The sequence below is a fragment of the Sorex araneus genome, chromosome 1 (assembly GCF_027595985.1).
Source record: "Sorex araneus isolate mSorAra2 chromosome 1, mSorAra2.pri, whole genome shotgun sequence".
NCBI classification, from domain to species: Eukaryota; Metazoa; Chordata; class Mammalia; order Eulipotyphla; family Soricidae; genus Sorex; species Sorex araneus.
Window position 1 is genome coordinate 195065397 of NC_073302.1, and position 19560 is coordinate 195084956.

At 56.3% G+C, this 19560-nt stretch overlaps 1 protein-coding gene across 1 annotated transcript in view; it reads right to left on the minus strand.

The window, feature by feature from the left end:
* The window catches only part of TMCO3 (transmembrane and coiled-coil domains 3), a 28687-nt gene that overhangs the window by 5791 nt on the left and 3336 nt on the right, over positions 1–19560 (minus strand). The window contains exons 2-9 of the mRNA XM_055147570.1: positions 15672–16171; positions 10873–11052; positions 9671–9862; positions 8273–8401; positions 7005–7097; positions 5532–5718; positions 3847–3964; positions 749–944 (exon numbers count right to left, since the gene is read on the minus strand). Of these exons, the coding sequence (XP_055003545.1) occupies positions 749–944; positions 3847–3964; positions 5532–5718; positions 7005–7097; positions 8273–8401; positions 9671–9862; positions 10873–11052; positions 15672–16115 (1539 nt within the window). The 5' untranslated portion in view covers positions 16116–16171. The remainder of the gene's footprint in view (positions 1–748; positions 945–3846; positions 3965–5531; positions 5719–7004; positions 7098–8272; positions 8402–9670; positions 9863–10872; positions 11053–15671; positions 16172–19560) is intronic.

Genomic DNA, 19560 nt, shown 5'->3' on the forward strand with positions numbered 1-19560 from the left:
AGACACAGAAGCTCCGCACGAGCCCCAAGAAAGTAGATCTGAAGGGAAACGACATGAGACTCTATGCAGCCAGGGAGCAGCAGACGCTCATCAGGCCGGAGATTCTGTCTGCTGCCACCTCAGAATGAGAGTGACCCCTCAGAGATGGTGTCATCGCAGGGAGTGAAGTGACCCCTCATGGGTCTGCCTACCATCACCTCAGAGTGAGAAGTGACCCCTCACAGGGTCTACCCATTGTCACCTCAGTGTGAGGAGAAGTGACCCCTCACAAGGTCTGTCCACTGTCACCTCAGTGTGAGGAGAAGTGACCCCTCAGAGGGTCTGCCCACTGTCACCTCAGTATGAGAAGTGACCCCTTACACAGCATCTGTCCACTACCCTCTTGGGTGGGGAAGTGACCTCTCACCAGGTTTGTCCATTGTCACCTCAGGGGGTGGAGAAATGACCTTTCACAGGGTCTGCCCAGTAACCTCAGGGTGAGAAGTGACCCCTCATGTGTCTGTCTACTATCACCTTAGGTGGAAAAGTGATCCCTCAGAGGGTCACCTCAGTGCGAGGAGAAGTGACTCCTCACAGGGTCTGTCCACTGTCACCCTAGGTAGAGAAGTGACCCCTTACGGGGTCTGTCCACTGTCACCTCAGCAGGTTGTGACCCCTCACGGACTGTCCACTGTCACTTCAGGGGGTGGAGCAGTGACCCCGCACGGGGGCTAGAGAAATGCTCACAGCTTGTACCCGGCGGAATTACCATCAGCATTGAGAAGATGAAAGCAGAGACCCCCAGGACAAGGATTTCTCTCTTCCCTTTGCTCTCCCCGTGCAGTTTCCGGTAATAGGGTCCCACGAGGTAGGTCTTTAAGAGCAGACACAGAAGGAAAACGGCCGCGAGCGAGAGCAGGATTTGCCCCATCAGAGCCAGGATCCGCAGCACCTCCAGCAGGACGCTGGGGAGAGAGAGGCACGTCAGTGTCTGCCCGCCACCCGGGGGCGCCGTGAGCCCAGGGGTGCCGTGTTCCCGTGGCCCGAGCTAGAGCAGGGGCGCAGCTCACCCCACAGTCTGGGAGAGATGGGCGGGGAGGCAGCCGCTGACTCTGCCCCCGGGGCAGCCGTGAGGGCGGCAGCAGGAGCCGAGGCCCACGGGAGGGTGGGACAGCGAGCAGGGAAGAGGAGCTGTGCAGGGACACTCGGCAGAGATGCGCCACCCCAGCCCCAGCCCCCAGTGGGTGTGCTGGGGGGGAGACCCCGGCTGGGCGGCAGGACAGGTGGGAGCAGCCGATGGCAGAGCCGCAGGACACGTATGTGGGGACACGGAGGAGGCAGGGCCCCGCGTCAGCCACAGCACGGCCCAGAGGCAGGACTGCGGGAGCCAAGTCCTACGAGAACAGACACTGAGGAAAACTCCAGGCAGCAGAGAATAAAATCCCCAAGCGGGAAGGATGGACAGTGGGACGGAGGGGAGACATGGCTTACCAGGAGCACGGCGGGGCCCCAGCACTGCAGAGGGCAAGGGGGACAAAGGACAAGGACGGGCAAGGCGGGACCTCCAGCAGTGGCACGGACCACCGCCTCAGGTAGCAGCGACCGTCACCGTCCTCCTGGCCAACCAGCAGTGCAGCACCCAGAAAACCCGCCTGAGAGAAGGCGCGACCCCCGGTCCTCGCCCGACAGCCCAAGGGGACGTGCAGCCTCGGACAATGTCCCCAAAGCAAAGTCTGAAGAAACACGTCCCAGGTGATTTCCTGGATCCGGTACTAGGGATGCCAGAGCCAGGCCGGGGAGAGGCACGCCGGCCCCTCTCCCACACCAACCACAACGCACACAAGGAACTCAGAGCACGGCAGAAGCAGCCAGGTGACAACTCTGGGTGTCTGTGGTGAAGTCTGGGTGAAGAACGTCGAGCTCTTCTGCTCTGGGCTGAGCTGCCCCACGCAGAGTTCCACCCAGCCTGGGGGAGGGCGGGCAGCAGCGCAGGAAAAGGGGCCGGGGCTGGAGTAAGTGCACAGCGGGGACGGCGCTTGCCCTGCACGCGGCCAACCCAGGGTGCGTCCCCGGCATCCCACCGGCATCCCAGCACTGCAGGAGTGACTCCTGAGTGCAGAGCCAGGAGTAAGCCCTGACCCTCAGGTGTGACCCAAAAAGCCAAAAAGGGGGTAGGAAGATTTGGGGGTACAAAGGGTCATCAAGCCAACAAGACCCGTTCCAGAGTCGCCCCAGACCGCAGAGGCCCTGACTTCTGACCAACTTCTCTCAGAGACGAGACGAGGGGAGTTCTTACACAGAATTCCAGCACGACATCCACGCGCGTCTAAACTCGAACACAGGCCCCTCACACCCAGCCAGCCTCGGTCCCCGAAGCCCCCAGCTCCCAGTGTCTCCCAGCTAGACCTGCTCTACGTGCTGCAGGTGTGAGAGAAGGGAGGCTGAAGGGGAGATGGCAGAAGTGACACAGCTAGTGGCCACAACAGCTTACACACACCAATGACACTGCCGGTGACCGACCCCCCCACACACACTCCAGTGACCACAAGAGCTCTCTCACTCTCGCTCAGAGCATTATGACTCACAGTCCACAGGCTCACACACTGCCAGTGATCACAACTTATGACATATATGCACACTCACATGGCACCGAGACCACGACAGCCCACACGGGCACATGGGGCACACACTCACAGCACACACTCATGGGCACACACAGCACATACTCACGGGCACACTGGGTCATATACACACTGCAGTGATCAGGCAGCCCACACTCACGGGCACACAATAACAGGTACACACTCATGGGCACACACAGGAGCACTGGGGCATACACACACTGCAGCAATCACAACAGCTCACACTCACAGCTCATACTCATAGGCACACACTCACAGGCACACACTCACAGGTACACACTGAGGCACACATGGGTGCACACTCACATCATACACTCATGGGTGCACCGGGACATACACACACTACAGAGATCACGATAGCTCACTCTCACAGCCCACACTCACGGGCACACACTCATGGGCACACACGGGCGCACACTCACAGGTACACACTCATGGGCACACACAGCCCATACTCACAGGCACACACTCACGGGCACACACGAGCGCACACTCACAGGTACACACTCATGGGCACACACTCACAGCCCATACTCATGGGCACACACGGGCACACATGGGCACACACGGGCACACAGCACACACTCACGGGCGCACACTCACGGGCACACATCACAGGCATACACAGGTACACACTCACAGGCACACATGGGCACACACTCACAGGCGCACACTCACAGGTACACGCTCAGGCATACATGGGTGCACACTCACATCATACACTCATGGGTGCACCGGGACATACACACACTACAGTGATCAAGATAGCTCACTCTCACAGCCCACACTCATGGGCACACACTCATGGGCACACACGGGCGCACACTCACAGGTCCACACTCATGGGCACAAACACACTCACGGGCACACACTCACAGGTACACACTCATGGGCACACACAGCACATACTCACGGGCGCACACTCATGGGCACACATCACAGGCATACACAGGTACGCACTCACAGGCACACATGGGTCACAGGTACACACTCATGGGCACACACTCACAGCCCATACTCATGGGCACACACGGGCACACACGGGCACACAGCACACACTCACAGGCGCACACTCAGGGGCACATGGGGCCCACACAGCTGAGCCTCCCGGAGGGGAACCCCTGCCCCCGCACACAGGAGGCTGAGCAGCCGGCCCAGCCCCCACCCTGTGACAGAGACCCACCCGTCCTCTGACCCTGTGGCCAGTGGGGCGGTGCTCGCTTACCTGGAGCTGGTGGCAGCACCCGCCTGGAGGAGCGTGGGCAGGACGGCGATGAAGAGGCCCAGCTGCACGTCCTGCATCACCAGCATGCCCAGCAGGACCCCGCTGTAGTCCACGTCGCCTGGGACACACAAGGCAGTTCAGGGCGAGACCCTCAGGGAGAGCTCTGGGAGCTTCCCTCCCACCACATGCTGTGCCTACACAAGAAAAGCTGGTCAGCAGCTCTCCCCAGTGACCAGTGAGCTGACCACAGCAGACGGCCATGCACGTCCCCATCCTCACCTGCTGGACACAGCACCAGCCCCCACCAGCCTGGCCCGTGAGACGGTGCTGAACCAGGTGTCCAGCAGCTAAGTGCTCTGGTCAGCGGGGGCGGGGGAGGACCCAGGTAGCACTGAGGCCGGGGTCACTGCTGGCAAACTCATCTTTGTGGGGCTGGTCAGCTGGAGGCTCAGGCCAGCATGCGGGGACTGACCCGTGGGGGTGGGCACAGAGGTGCCAGGAATGGAGCCCGGGCCTCACACAGGCCCCAACCCTTTGAGCTTTATTCCTGGGCCATTGGTTAAGTCCTTCAGGTGTCCTAAGTATGTAACTACTTCCTGTTCTACACACATGCGCACACACATGCACATGTAACATCCTCCCAGTCTGCAGCTGTGTTAACACTCCCTGGGGGCTGAGAGACGGTACCCCTGGGACCCCCGAGCACCAACGAAAGGTAAAAAGCAGAGCGAGAGTGAAGTGGAAGACGGGGGCCTTGCACACCCCGTGCCCTCCCCCCACCTTCCCAGAGCCAGGAGCAGGCACCGAGCACTGCCAGGTGTGGCCCAGGAACTAAAAGATAAAGACTTTAAATAGGGAGCAGAGGGAGGCATGCTTCGGGGTTCCAGTTCATAAAAAAAAAAAAAAAAAATCAGTTCTATCTTGACCTAGACGTTCCTCCCGTGTATGAAAAATCTTTTCTGGTGTCAGCCGCAAAACTAGCATCCTCAGGATCTTGGAAACAAAACCTGCCATGTCAAAATAATAGCAATAATAATAATATTAATAATAATAATAATAATAAAGATTTTAAATAGGCAAAAAAGTTTTTAAGGGACTGGAGCAACAGCACAGCAGAGAGGGTGTTTGCCTTGCACATGGCAGACCCGGGTTCGATTCCCAGCATCTCATAGGGTCCCCTGAACACTCCCAGGAGTAATTCCTGAGTGCAGAGCCAGGAGTAACCCCTAAGCATGGCTGGGTGTGACCCAAAAAGAAAAAAAAAAAGTTTTTAATCACTGTCACTGTCATCCCGTTGCTCGTCGATTTGTTCGAGCGGGCACCAGTAATAGCTTTCAATAAAAATTACAAAGTTTAAACTGCCCACTCTTTCGTTCCCACCTGAATTGTGCATTTTGCATTTTCAAAAATTCTCTCTTACAGACCAGAATGCTAGCACAAGAATTAAGCATCTGTCCTGCACCCAGCTGACCCGAGTTTGGTGCTGGCACCAAATATTGTCCCCCAGCCCCGCCAGGAGTGACCCCTGAGCAGAGCCAAACCTGGTACCCCCCTGCAAAAAAAAAATACAGGAAAGAAAGGCAGAAGCCCCCTGACCTCCCCGACTCCGTCCTGCCCACCAGGTGTCAGGCACCCGCTCTCCCTCACCCACCCTCCAACCTCCCCCCTGCAGCTCCCTCACCCACCTTCTTTGTCGGCCCGGGCGCTGCCCACGAGGAACCTGGACACCAGGGGCGTGCTGGACAGCGACAGGCAGGTGGAGATGAAGACGCTCTGGGCAGGCCTGATGTGCAGCAGGTGTCCCCAGAGCAGGCCGAAGGCGGTCATGAGCAGCGTCATGTAGCAGGGCCCCTGCAGGGCCACCCTCCACACCTGCAAGAGAACACCCAGAAGGCCGTCGGGGTGACGGAGGACCACACCTCACCACCACCCAAAGGCCCAGCTCGCCCAGTGCCCCCGGGTGGGGTCGGGCCTCTCAGGCCAGCACATAGACAGACGCGGTCTGGGCACCGGGTGCTGCCCAGGCCGCCTAGGCTGGCCCGCAGCTGCCCCCGGAGGGGCTGCAGTCCCGGAGGGGGCCTGCGGCCCGCAGCTGCTGCCTGGACGGTGACCGAGGTGGCCCTGTCCCCAGGCGGCCACGCAGTGCTGGGACGCTCTGGGCGGGGCCAGGAGAGGTCGTGGGCGGGGCTTCGAGGGGCAGGGTGTGGGGCGGGGAAGGGGCGGGGCCAGAATGGGGAGGGGAGGATGTGGGGCAGGGGCGGAGCGCGGGGCGGGGCTGGGATGGGGCAGGGGCGGGGCGGAGCAGGGTGTGGTTGGGAGGGGGGCCAGAGGGGGGGGTGGGGGGGGTGGGCAGGGCCGGGATGGGGCTGGAGGGGGGGGGGTGGGGCGGGACCGGGATGGGGCGGGACGGAGCGGGGCAGAGGCTGAATGTGGGTGGAGCATGCGTGGGCGGGGCATGTTGGTGAGTGGGCGGGGCCTGGGCGGGGCCTGGAGCCAGGCTCTGCAGGGAAACAGGCGCGCAGGGAGGGAGGCAGCGCTGGGGGGGTCAGGCGGGCGCCCCCCCCTGTGCGGCCACTGCGGGAGGGAGCTCCGCGTCCCGTGAGAGGGGCAGCGGCTGCCCAGGCTGCGCGCCCGACCCCTCCCAGGAGCCGGCTGGCCCTTGCCGAGGGCGCACGCCCTGTTCAAACCGCTCGGGGTCCAACCTCCCCATCCAAGTAACAAACTGATCAGATGTTTCTGGACTGCTCCGAGGGACCACACGGTCCACCACTCCTGGAGCGGAACGGGCATTAGTCGTGGAAAACCCGATTCCAGTATCCGGGGAGTTTCGTGTTTTCAAACCCAATCTCCTTTTAGAACTTTTCCCCGGGAAATAATACTGGGCCAGGGCACCGGCCCACAGCACCCGCTGGCCCCTAACAAAACTGGTGTGGCCCTCGGGGTCCCCAGCAGCACAGTCCAAGCTCCACACGCTCAGCCTGGCATGCCGGCCTGGCTGGGCAAGAGTCCCAGCTGGGCACTGAGCAGTGGGCACTTCCCCCAGTAAATAAACAAAAACACTGTCAGACCAAAACGCTTCCTACTCCAGAAATAAGCACGGCCGGGCCAACACAAACCAAACCCTGTGCCGAGGGCGGCAAGAGACAAGCACACCTTACCTTTCTCAGTTTCTCTGGGGAAAATTCCAAGCCGACGAGAAAGAGAGTAAAGAACACGCTGAACTCCCCCAAAGTCTCCACTTGCACAATAGACTGGAAAACAGAGAAGCAGAATGGCTGGAGGGCCTGGTCGGGCGGACAGCTGCACCACACCACGGGGCTCCCTACAGACAGTGCTGATCTGTTTTAGCTGTCACGTCCAGCAGAGCTCGGGAAGGTGTGGACTGGGATTCCCACAGGCAAAGCCCCAGCACTCTGAGACACCTCTGCCCTGAAGCACTTATGTGAAAAAGTAGCCCAGGGTTTCAACTTCCAGGTCTTCAAGGGTTGGAGGAGGAGGTATCCTGTGGGGAGCTCGGCCTCACACACGCCTCACACATGCCTCACACAGACCTTACACGGGGCTCACAAAGACCTCACACAGACCTCACACGATCCTCTCACACATACCTGTCAAGGGCCCCAAGTGACTCACATACTTCACAAGGGCCTCAAACAAGCCTCACACAGACCTTACATGGGACTCACACATCTCACAAAGGCCTCACACATATCTCACATGGACCTCAACTTTCCCGGGTGCAGGAGTACTTGGCATGAAGCCCTCACTATGCCTCGTGACATATCAGCTTTCCAGTGCATGAAAAGTTTTGTGAACATTCATCTTGTGGGCCAGAGAGATAATATAGCGACCAGGCTGCTTGCCCTGCACACAGGGAACCCAGGTTCAATCCCTGGCACCACATGCGGTCCTGAGCCCTACTAGGAATGATCCCTGAACAGACTCAGGAGTAAGCCCTGAGAATCACCATATGTGACCCCAAAACAAAAACAAACAAAAAACACATTTATTTCATCTAGCAATCTGAGCTGCTTTCCTTGTGTGAAAAAAATCAGTTCACTCTATTGCCAAAAATAAAATCCTCAATGAATTAAATGATACTTCTAGCACAGAGATTTCTGTGGAATGTTCCAGGAACCCTTCTTTACTTTGGTCCATAATAACTGCTCTCTTCAGGGGGCTGGAGCGAAAGTACAGTAGGGAGGGTGTTTGTCTTGCACGCAGCCAATCCAAATCCGATCCACAGCATTCCATATGGTCCGCCAAGCCCACCAGGAGTGATCCCCTGAGTGCATGCCAGGAATTAGTCCTGAGCACTGCAGGTGGGGACCCAAAACAAAAAAAATTTTCTCTCTTTATGAGCATGCATTCAAATCACGTGTCAAGACACAAGTTAATCTGTAAGCTACTAAAGCTCTGCACTTACCTTGATGCTATTCAGCCCAGAGGGCCCCAAAAGCACACCACAAATAATGTAGCCAAACATGGTGGGCAGACCGATGGCTGTGCATAACCAGCCACAGGGCAGAGAGAGCATGCCAATGGTGACGATGTCCTGCAAAAGCAACGAAAACAGAGGGACCGTGAGGGAGCATGGTATACAAAAGCACCATGGAGAGCACATTCTCTCTTCAGAGAAGAAAAGTCACAGACCACGTTCTCTCCTGAGGGAGGACAGAGAACAGGGACACCTTCTCTCCTGTGGGAAGAAAGAGAACACAGACCCCTCCCCTCCAGAGGGAGGACAAGAGATGAAGACATCTTCTCTCCTGAGGGAAGAAGAGAACTCAGAGCCCCCTCTCTCCAGATGGAAGTCGGAGAGATGGAGACACCTTTTCTCCTGAGAGAAGAAGAGAATTCAGAGACACCTCTCTCCAGTGAGAAGACAGAGAGATGGAGATATTCTTCTCTCCTGAGGAAGACAGATGTAGACACCTTCCCTCCTGAGAGAGAACAGAGAACAGAGACACCTCTCCTGAGAGGAGAGAGATAGAGACACCTTCTCTCCTGAGAGGAGAGAGGTAGAGACACCTTCTCTTCTGAGGGAGGAAAATAAAATGGAGGCATCTTCTCTCCTGAGGGAAGACAGAGAGATGGAGACTTCTTTCCTGAGGGAAAAAAGAGAACACAGAGACACCTCTCTCCAGACGGAAGACAGAGATGGAGACACCTTCTCTCCTGAGAGAGGACAGAGATGGAGACACCTCTCCAGAGGGAGGACAGAGAGATGGAGACATCTTCTCTCCTGAGGGAAGAAAGAACACAAAGACACTTCTCTCCAGAGGAAGACAGAGAGATGGAAACACCTTCTCTCCTGTAGGAGGAAGAGAGATAGACATCTTCTCTCCGGAGGGAGGTCAGAAAGATGAACACACCTTCTCTCCTGAGGGAAGACAGAAATGGAGAAACCCCTCTCTCCTGAGGGAGGCAGAGCAGCGGAGACATCCTTCTCTCCTGAGAGAGGACAGAGAGCATGGAGACCCCTTTTTCCCTGATTGGAGGGTGAAACTGTTGAGATCCAGAGTGTGTCTCATCGGTGCACCAGGAAGAACGGAAGACAGTGGGAATTCTGAGTGGGGTTCAGTACTACCGACAGCGGGACCAGGCTGCTTCTGGCAGTACCAGACCAGAAACCCAAGGTGTGTCACAGGTTCTCACTCCCTTCCTTTCGGGGACGTTATGTGCTGTTCTCCTGCTTCACTGAGCATCAGGCTCTGCCCAACGCCATCAACTAACAGATGGGAACTCAGCGGGACCAGCAGAGGAAAATTCCTGAGGCAAGCGGAGACCAGATCCCACACCCACCACCCCCCAAGCCCCCCACCTTGATGAGATGGCGATCCGCCCGCGGGATGGTTGCGTCCCGAGGCTTGGTCAGGATGTACTGGTTGTTCTGGGAGTCGATCAGCATGCTGAGGCCCAGGTCATCCTCCACTTCCCGTTTTGTGAGATTTTGCTTAGGGTTGGCCTCTTCTTCCTCCACCCTCAGAACTGCCTCAAAGTTCACCCCTTTGACCTGTGAGAATGGCGACAGGATTACTGGCTGAGAGGCAGTACAAGGGCATAGATCAGCTGCTCAAGGGTGCGAGCACGTGCTGAGCCCTGTGGAGCGTGGCGAGAGATGCCGCAGCCCATCCGTGAGGAGCTGAGACCCGGAGCCGGGAGAGGCTGGGCCCAGGGCCCGGGGGCACTGGGACTCTGCGGCCTCCGAGAGCTGCCCCTGCGGGCCTGGGCACTCCCTCCTGAGCGGCGGCTCTGCACAGAGAGGCCCAGGAGCTCTGGAGCCTGCATCTGCGTCAACCCCGAAGAGTCAAAGGCTGCCGGCCAGCGCTGGGGCAGGAGAGGGGCCGGTCCCAGCCCCCATGACCCATCCCCAGGGACACCTGAGCGGGGTGGGGGGGGAGGGGGGGTGCCCAGAGTGCATTCGGGCTGCTGTGGGGCTCGGCGGGGGTGGCAGCGGGACGAAGGTCTGATGGCCCAGTCCTGAGGAGTCGGAAGGACAGAAGCGGGAGCGGGGAGGGGGAGCAGAGCGGGTACAGTGAGAGCCTGGTGGGGAAGCCAGGACCGGAGCTCTGGGGGCAGGCGGGCGGCAACAGAGGCCCAGACGCCCCTTTTTATTTTATTTATTTATTTACTTATTTTGCTTTTTTGGGTCACACCCGGCAGTGCTCAAGGTTACTCCTGGCTCTGCACTCAGGAATTACTCCTGGTGCTGCTTGGGGGACAGACTGGGGATCGGACCCAGGTCGGCCGCATGCAAGGCAAACGCCCTACCCGCTGTGCTATCGCTCCGGCCCCCCAACGGCCCTTTTTAGAACCCGCTCTTTTCCCCGTGGCTGCCCTGAACTTCCCCTGGCTCAGTGCTGGCCCTCCCCTCCCTGACGCCACGCGGGGCCCACACCCCATTCTGGGCAGCCCTGCGTCTGCCCGGGAGTGTGGAGCCGTGAAATCCAGCACGCTGACGCGGCTGCCCGGGCCAGCCCCACGCCGGCCACTCTGAGCACACGGCCCTCGGCCCCGACTCACGGACTTGTTGTCATCGAAAGCGTGCTCCTCGATCTCCTCCTCCAGGCGGTCTGCGGCCCGCCGCACGTCCTCCAGGATCTCGTCCAGCACCGACAGGCTCTTGTTCTGGTGCTGCGCGTGCTTCAGGGCTGCCGCCTGGTGCCTCTCGGCGGCAAGCAGCTCCACATACTCGGTCTCCTCCTGCGGGTTTGCAAGCAGCCGGAGAGAGGCTGGGAGGGGAGGCACTGGCACGGTCACAGCCCAGCCACCTGGCAGCTGCCCACAAACATCCCGCCGCAGCTCCAGCGGCCGGAGCCCCATCGGGCAGTGAGGACGACGCCGGGGCACGTGCCTGGTGACCCCCAGAGGGGCCGGGTGCCACTGGCCTTTCCCGACAGTGTGACACTTGGTTCTCTGGCCACAGGCTCTCACAGGATGCAGTCTGACCTCAAGAGACCCCAGGTCTCCCAGGACGGTGCCAGAGAGGCAGGAGACAGCTGCGCTCCTGCCCTGGACGCGGGTGAGGACAGTGGGGAAAGGAACCACCACCCACCTCTGGGTGTTCCGGGGGCCTCTGGGCCCACAGTGTAGACGTGTGGCCCTGGAGCTGGCGCCCAGAAACGCCACGTGCCCCTGCTGGCCCCTGCAGGCACCGCTCACACCCCAAGCCAAGGGCTCAGATTGTGAGCGAGGACGTGGGAAGCTGATGCCCACACCAAGCACACAGGCAGCGCCGAGACCCCACAGTACCCAGGACCCTCTGGCCCCAGCATCACTTACACCCCTGTCTACTTTCATTGTCATTTCTGGGTTTGGGGCAGACTCTCACCGGTGGGCTCGGGGGCCCTGGGGACTGAGCTAGGCAGGGCCTCCCCGCTCGACCACCCCGGCCTGCTTCTCTGCTTTTTCTTGTCTCTTTGTTCGGTTTCTGGGCAACGTCTAGGGGAGCTCAGGTCTAACTCCTGGCTCTGCACTCAGGATCATTCCTGAAAGTGCTCAGGGGGCTGTGAGGGTGCCGGAGATCGAACCTGGATTGGCCTTGGCAACGCAGCACCCAACCCACTGTACTGCCTCTCCGGCCCCTTGCTTCCCTACCTAACTGCATCAGAACACCAGAGCTTGGACGAAGGAAAGTTCTCATTCTTAAATTGCTTGGCACCCCAGAAAGGATTTATGCTACCTTAGAAACTACACTAATATCTCACAAGATATAGCAACCATTTCTCCCTGCCAGTTGAAACGGTTTCATCAGAAAATACTTAACTCAAACACACATCTTTGTTTAAGACCAATTTTAACGTTTCCAGCATGGTAAGAAGAAAGTAAACTTCACACCAAAAAAATTCTCAGAAACTCAAAATATTCACTATGATTAAAAATCTGTTTCCGGGGCTGGAGCAATAGCACAGCGGGTAGGGCGTTTGCCTTGCACGCGGCCGACCCGGGTTCGATTCCCAGCATCCCATATGGTCCCCTGAGCACCGCCAGGGGTGATTCCTGAGTGCAGAGCCAGGAGCAACCCCTGTGCATCGCCGGGTGTGACCCAAAAAGCAAAAAAAAAAAAAAAAAAAAAATCTGTGCAGCTCTACAGACCCTCCAGATTCCACGGATCTGACATCCCAGCAGAGCAGCCAGGGCAGACGGGAAAGGACAGAAAAGCCAGCTACACTCCACAAACAAAAACAGTAACACAGAGGCCAACTAGCAACAAAGAGCTAAGTAGTCCTCAGATAGGACTTAGTAACCCCAGGATGAGATATAACAATTTTCACACATTTTCTTTTTCTGAAGTATGTTTTGATAGTCCTATTATCTATTCAGTTGTAACACGCAATATGAAATAACCCTGTGTCTGCTAAGGGGCAGGCCTGGAGGGTGGCCGGGGAAACGGGACGCTGGTGGCGGGGAGGTCACCCTGCTGGTGGGATTGGGGCTGGAGCACTGAATGCCTCAATCCAAATCTGAACTCAGGCTGGAGCGATAGCACAGCGCGTAGGGCATTTGCCTCGCACGTGTCCGACCCAGGTTCGATCCACGATATCCCGTATGGTCCCCCGAGCACCACCAGCAGTAATTCCTGAGTGCAGAGCCAGGAGTAACCCCTAAGCATGGCTGGGTGTGACCCAAAAAGAAAAAACAAAGTCTGACCTCTGGAAAGAGAGCCTAAGAGATCTGCACTACAGGGCCACGGGTGCACCGCAGGAGGCTGTCTGCCTGTCCGTCTTTGGGAGGGCTCTGTCCATCCATGTGTAGGAGGCATCTGTCTCTCCGCCCATCTATGGGAGGAATCTATCTGTCCGTCTGTCTGCAGGGGGGTTCTGTCTGTACACCCATCTGAAGGAGGGAGTCTACCTGTCTGTCTGATGTAGGCAGGTAGATAGGGAAAGGCCCTTGGCAATGAAACAGATTAACAAAGTCTCTAGGAAGGAGAATCCTGAGACTGACCCACCTTGTGGATACAGAAAACAGACCTGATAAGACCTTCAGCAGACCCTGAGGAGGTTGGACCCCTTCCCATGAAGTTCCTCAATTCTGTCAACCTCTCCCTTAATCTGATTAAAATGTGATCCAGCCTAAGGAAGACCCAGCCTCCCTGGTAACCTCCTTAGCAACGGACTTTTACCTGGGAAGAAGCCCCCACGTGGGGGCAGGTTGGAGAAACCCTATAAAGGCCACCTTGAACAAAGGAAGTGCGCGCATATGCTGCCTGAGCCCATGTGCTGCTTGTGCCATGTGGCCGAGCACATGTGTCGCCCGCATCTCCCCCCTTGAGAAGTGTACTTTCATGCTTTCGTGTCCAGTGCTAGGATGTGTGTAGAGCTTCCTCCACCCTTGGAGAAGCCCGCGTTCTCTCTTGAGCGCGTTACTCCTACTGGTTTTTCTTTTCCACTTATCCCTTCCTCCCTCCCTCAGAAACCTCTGAATAAAATCTATTTACTTCACTGCTTGTCTACTCCTGAAATTCTTTTCCGCGAGCGAGACAAGAACCCAGTTACCGTGGGTCCCGGGTGTTTGAGGCGGTTGGAGAGAAAGTGACCGTCTTTCTCCTCCCCGCTTCACGAAAGTCACCCGTGGGGCCCACCGACATCATGTCCACCTGTCTGTCTGTCCATCTGTAGCAGAGAATCTGTCTGTCTGCCCGTCTATAAGAGGACCTGTCTGTCCATCTGTTGTAGGGTATCATTGGTTTGTCCTTTCTCCCTTGCCACAAAGAGTTTAGGTTTATCTGGTAATAATCTCTAAACATTTTAAGACAACACTGGTCTGTCCTGTCCCCCTTGCCACAGGGAGCTCAGGTTTATCACAGTGCTCCCGAGACACTTCCATTCCACTGCGTTTATCTGTAAACTCCTCTCCATGCTTTCTTCCCCAACCGGTCTATCACCTTTCCCCCTAATCAGACTCTGTTAACTTGTAAGGTCAGATTCCTCAGAAATCTATGATTTTTATATGTATGAGTGAAATATTGTCTTTCTCCTCCCCTTTTGTCTTTTGAATAGTTTACTTTAAAGCAATGTCCTTTTTGTATGGACAAAGGAAGGCAGTCAATATTATGCTTTTGTAATTTGGGATTTAATTGGCTTTGAATATTATTCGTTCCTGCGCATCTGCCTTCTCGACTTACGCCTCAGTTGCCCTTAGTTCCTAGCACCCCAAAAAGCAGGGTCCTGACAAGGGACTGAAGGGACCCAGGGCAATCTCTGAGCTACCCTGACATCGATAGGGCCAGGCCAAAGCACCACAATTCTTTTTTTTTTTTTTTTTTTTTGCTTTTTGGGTCACACCTGGCAATGCACAGGGGTCACTCCTGGCTCATGTACTCAGGAATCACCCCTGGCGGTGCTCAGGGGACCATATGAGATGCTGGGATTCGAACCCGGGTCGGCCGTGTGCAAGGCAAACGCCCTACCCGCTGTGCTATCGCTCCAGCCCCAGCACCACAATTCTTAACTGTAAGTTAAGAGTTTGATCATGGACAAATGCTGTCATCATCCAAAAGCAACGATGAGACTAGGACCCTGCTAGGGATAGGAAAGACTAATCTGGCCTGAGCACTGTAGTCTGAGATCGAGATGGCCCCAGGAGAGCAATTCTTAATGCATCTCTTACTATTATGTCCATACAAAATGATTAATATTATGAATGCTTATATGTTAGTTGGACAAGGAGAGGAGAAACACACCCATGGGATTCTGCTCTTGGGCGGGTGTCCTGCTGAAAGAGAATCTGTCCTGGAAGCAGCATCCCCTGAGGGAAAGAACTTTACCCCTGTTGATTGTGACCACACCTGTGTGTAAGCCCCAACCCCTCATGCTGGGGGATTTAACTAGGCTGAAAGAGTCGGCTGGGGGTTCCAGTGCGGATCTCGATCCAGATCCAGAGGAGGAGAATGAAGTAGCCTGGGGGAGGGAGAAGCAGGAGGAGACTCAGAGGAGAATGGAGATGGGAATGGAATAAACTGCAACTGAGACCAACCGGCCTGGCCCTCGTTCCTTCCTTTGCCTGCCCTTAGTCATCGGGAAGCAATGTGAGACTACCGAACGCGGGCGGCGGGAGAGAGACAGAGCACCGCGTGCCCCTTTTTTGTGTTTACACAGTCTGCAGGAGGGCTCTGTCCGTCTGTCCATCTGTCTGCAGGAGGGCTCTGTCCGTCTGTCCATCTGTCTGCAGGAGGGCTCTGTCCGTCTGTCCGTCCGTCTGCAGGAGGGCTCTGTCTGTCTGTCCATCCGTCTGCAGGAGGGCTCTGTCCGTCTGTCCGTCCGTCTGCAGGAGGGCTCTGTCCGTCTGTCCGTCCATCTGCAGGAGGCTGTGGCACCCACCTTGATGGCCGCCTCTCTCAGGGCCTCGAGGCGCTTCCTGCTGCTCTCCTTCATGCTCACCACGTCCTTGTAGTCCCCCTGCAGGGCCCGCTGCAGCCCGTGGATGGCCTGGAAGACTGACTTTTCACTCTCGTTCAGCTCCTTCTGGAAAATCTCGAACGTGTGCACCTGGAAGACCTTCTCTTCGGCCGACAGGCTGGCGTCCTGCTCCACGGCCCGGATGGCCATTCTCAGCTTGCTGAGGGCCACAGACTTCTGACGCAGCAGCCCGGACAGCTTCCTGCACCGGCCAAGCGTCCACTGCCGGCCGTGTGCCAAGGCCACCCCGCGGCCTCGGTGCAGCTCAATGGCGTGCTGGGCGATCTCGGCGTGCCTGGTGGCACTCCCGGCCCAGGGCAGCAGCGGCAGCAGCAGGCAGAAGCAGGCCCTCCACAGCGCCCTCATGGTCCCCGCGGGCGCCCTTGCGGGGGCCGGGCGGCATCGCAGACGCGCAGCCTCAGCTGGAAGAGAGAGAAACGCTTGCACGATCGACGGCCACTGGGCAGTGTGGAAGGGTCATGCCAAAGAAGGTTGGCTTTTCTGGAGAAAATGCCCTGTCCATGAGGTAACAGAACACGCTCCTTACCGCGCCCAGATTACAATCCCACCGTGAAAGGTCTAAGGTCTGGGGCCAGAAGACGGGAGTCAGTTACGTCGACACTTAAGGGAAGTCAGGCCCACGGCACCTGAGGCTGCGCACCAGGACCATCTCAGGGAGCAGCTCAGGGGAGGGACTGTCCGTCCTCCAGCAGCACAGAGTGACCAGCAGGCCCCGGTGAGGCGCCCGCCGGGCCAGCCACTGCAGCACCAGGACCTGGGGCACAGGCCCAGACAGACGCCCCTGAGGGTAGGGTCAGCCCCCAGGGGCCTACAGTGCCCCACTGTCCGGAGGGGTCTACACTGCAGTCACCTCCTCTGGGTCTGCCTGCCTCCCCAGTGTGAGACAGCGAGATCCCTGCACTAACCCTGTGTCCTGGGCTCAGGCGAGGGCCGGGCGTGGGGGAGGCCACACCACTGTCCCTGCCCTGAGCCCGGGGGTCTGCGGCCACCCTGCGCCTGCCCTGCCCTGGCCGCAGGACTGACCTGCTCCCAGGGCTGGGCACATCGTGGGCAGTGAGCCGTGGCGGAGCAGCGCTGTGTGTGGGCCGAGGTGCCCTGAGCAGGAGGGGGCGTCCACTACGCAACCATGTCACACCTGGCCGCCGGGCAGGGAGGAAAGCCTGACACTCAGCCTGACTTCTGGGGACTTGCTCTCCAAAGATGTTTCGTTTCCTTTCGCTTCATGTGTGGGATTCGACGCCCCGGCTCCCACACACAAGGCCTCACAGCCCAAACCCAAGAGCCTGTTTCCAACCTGAACAAACTGAAGTCTGTGACCCGTGTCTCAGAAGTCGGGGCACTGAGGACCAGTCAGTACAACCCACGGGGGTCAAAACAGATGCAGGCAGGTCCAGGAGTGGTCCCTGACCCCTCTGAGAAGGGAGGCTGAGGGGACAAGAGCACGTCCTGACGGCAAGGTTGCCCACTCTCGCCACTTCTATTCAGTCTAGTACTGGAAGTACCCGCCACGGCACCTGGGCAAGAGAAAGACACTAAGGAAAGGAAGGAAGGAGTCCAGCTCTCACTATTTGCACATGACACGATACTCTAAAACCTCTAACAAAAGCTCCTAGAAACAATAAGTTTGTATAGTAAAGTGGCAGGTTACAAAATCAATACCCAAAAGTCCATGGTCTTCCTATACACAAATAATGAAAGAGAAAAGAGTGATATTTTGAAAAACCAATCCTGTTCACAATCGTGCCCCAGGAAATCAAGTACCCTGGAATCAGCTTAACTAAAGAGGTGAAGGACCTGTATAAAGGAAACTACAAAACACTACTTCAAGAAATATAAGAGGGGGCTGGAGTGATAGCACAGCGGGTCGGGCATTTGCCTTGCACGTGGCTGACCTGGGTTCAATTCCCAGCATCCCATATGGCCCCACGAGAACCACCAGGAGTAATTCCTGAGTGCAGAGCCAGGAGTAACCCCTGAGCATTGCTGGCTGTGACCCAAAAAGAAAAAAAAAAAAAAGAAATAAAAGAGGACATGAGGAAATGGAGACACATCCCCTGCTCATGGATCAGGAGGATTAACACTGTTAAAAGGCAACACTCCCCAAAGCACTATACAGATTCAATGCGGTCCCTATAAGGATACCAAGACATTTTTAAAGAAATTGATCAAACACTCCTGAAATTCATATGGAACAATAAACCCCCATGAATAGCTAAAGCAATTCTTGGGGGAAAAGCTGACGGGAGGAGTCACCTTCCCCAACCTCAAACTGGACGACAAAGCAGTAGTAATCAGTGCTGGAATAAAGCATGGTGTTGGAATACGGACAGACCTGCAGACCAATGGAATAGGGTTGAATATCCTAACACAGGTCCTCAAATATGTGATCATTTAATCCTTGATAACAGGAGTAAGAAATAAGAAGTGGAGCAAGGAAAGCAGCTTTAACAAGTAGCGCTGGGAAAACTGGACAGTCATGTGCAAAAAACATGGACTCAGACCTCTATTTAATGCCAGGCACAAACATCAGATCAAAATGGATTAGAGACCTCAACATCAGACCCAAATCCAGAAGGTACATGGAAGAAAATGTAGGTAAAACCCTTCACGATATTGACGCTAAAGGTATCTTCAAAGATGAAATGTCACTGACCAAGCAAGTGGAAGCAAAGAAAAACAATGGGACTACCTTAAACCGAGAAGCCTCTGCACCTCAAATGAAACAGTGACCAGGATACAAAGACAGTCTCCAGAGTGGAAAAGGACAGTCAGTTAGACCCCGTGGGATAACATTGGGTTTGTCCCAATGTCAGAGAGAGACAGAGAGAGCCACCCTGAGAGCCCATGAACAACACACACACATCACCCCCCTCTGCACGTTCGCATTTTTATTTTTTACAAGAACCCATCTGATAAAGGGTTAATATAAAAGATATAGAGGGTACTGGTTGAACTCTACAAGGAAAACATCTCCAACACCATCAAAAAAATGGGAAGAAAAAATGAACAGAAACTTTCTCAAAGAAGAAATTTGAATGGCCAAAAGACACATGAAAAAATGCTCTTCATCGCTAATCATCAGGGAGATGCAAATCAGAACAACGAGATATCATCTCACACCAGAGACCGGCACACACCCAAAGGAACAAGAGCAGGGATCGGAGCGATAGTACAGTGGCAGGGCGTTTGCCTTGCACACGGCCGACCCAGATTCAACCCCCAGCATCCCATATGGTCCTCCACGCACCACCAAGAGTAATTCCTGAGTGCAGAGCCAGGAGTAACCCCTGAGCATCGCTGGGTGTGTCCCAAAAAGAGAGAAAAAAAAGAACAAGAGCGAGCAGTGCTGGTGTGGATGGGGGAGAAGGGCTCTCCTGCACTGCTGGTGGGAATGCCGACGGGTCCAGTTTCTTTTTGGGAAAACAACATGGACACTCCTCAAAAAACTAGAAATGGAGCTCGCATTTGACCCAGCAATACCACTCCTGGGGCTATGCCCTGGGGGCCCAAAAACACACAGCAGAAACACCGTCTGCACTCCTGTGTTCGTGCAGCACTGTTCACCAAGGCCAGAATCTGGAAGCAACCTGAGTGGCCAAGAACAGAAGAATGAATAAAGAAACTGGCACATCTACACAATGGAATACCACACAGCTATTCGGACACGTGAAGTCAAAATATCTGCCTTTAAATGGATGGACATGAGGGGGCTGGAGCAATAGCACAGCGGGTAGGGCGTTTGCCTTGCACGCGGCCAACCCAGGTTTGATTCCCAGCATCCCATATGGTC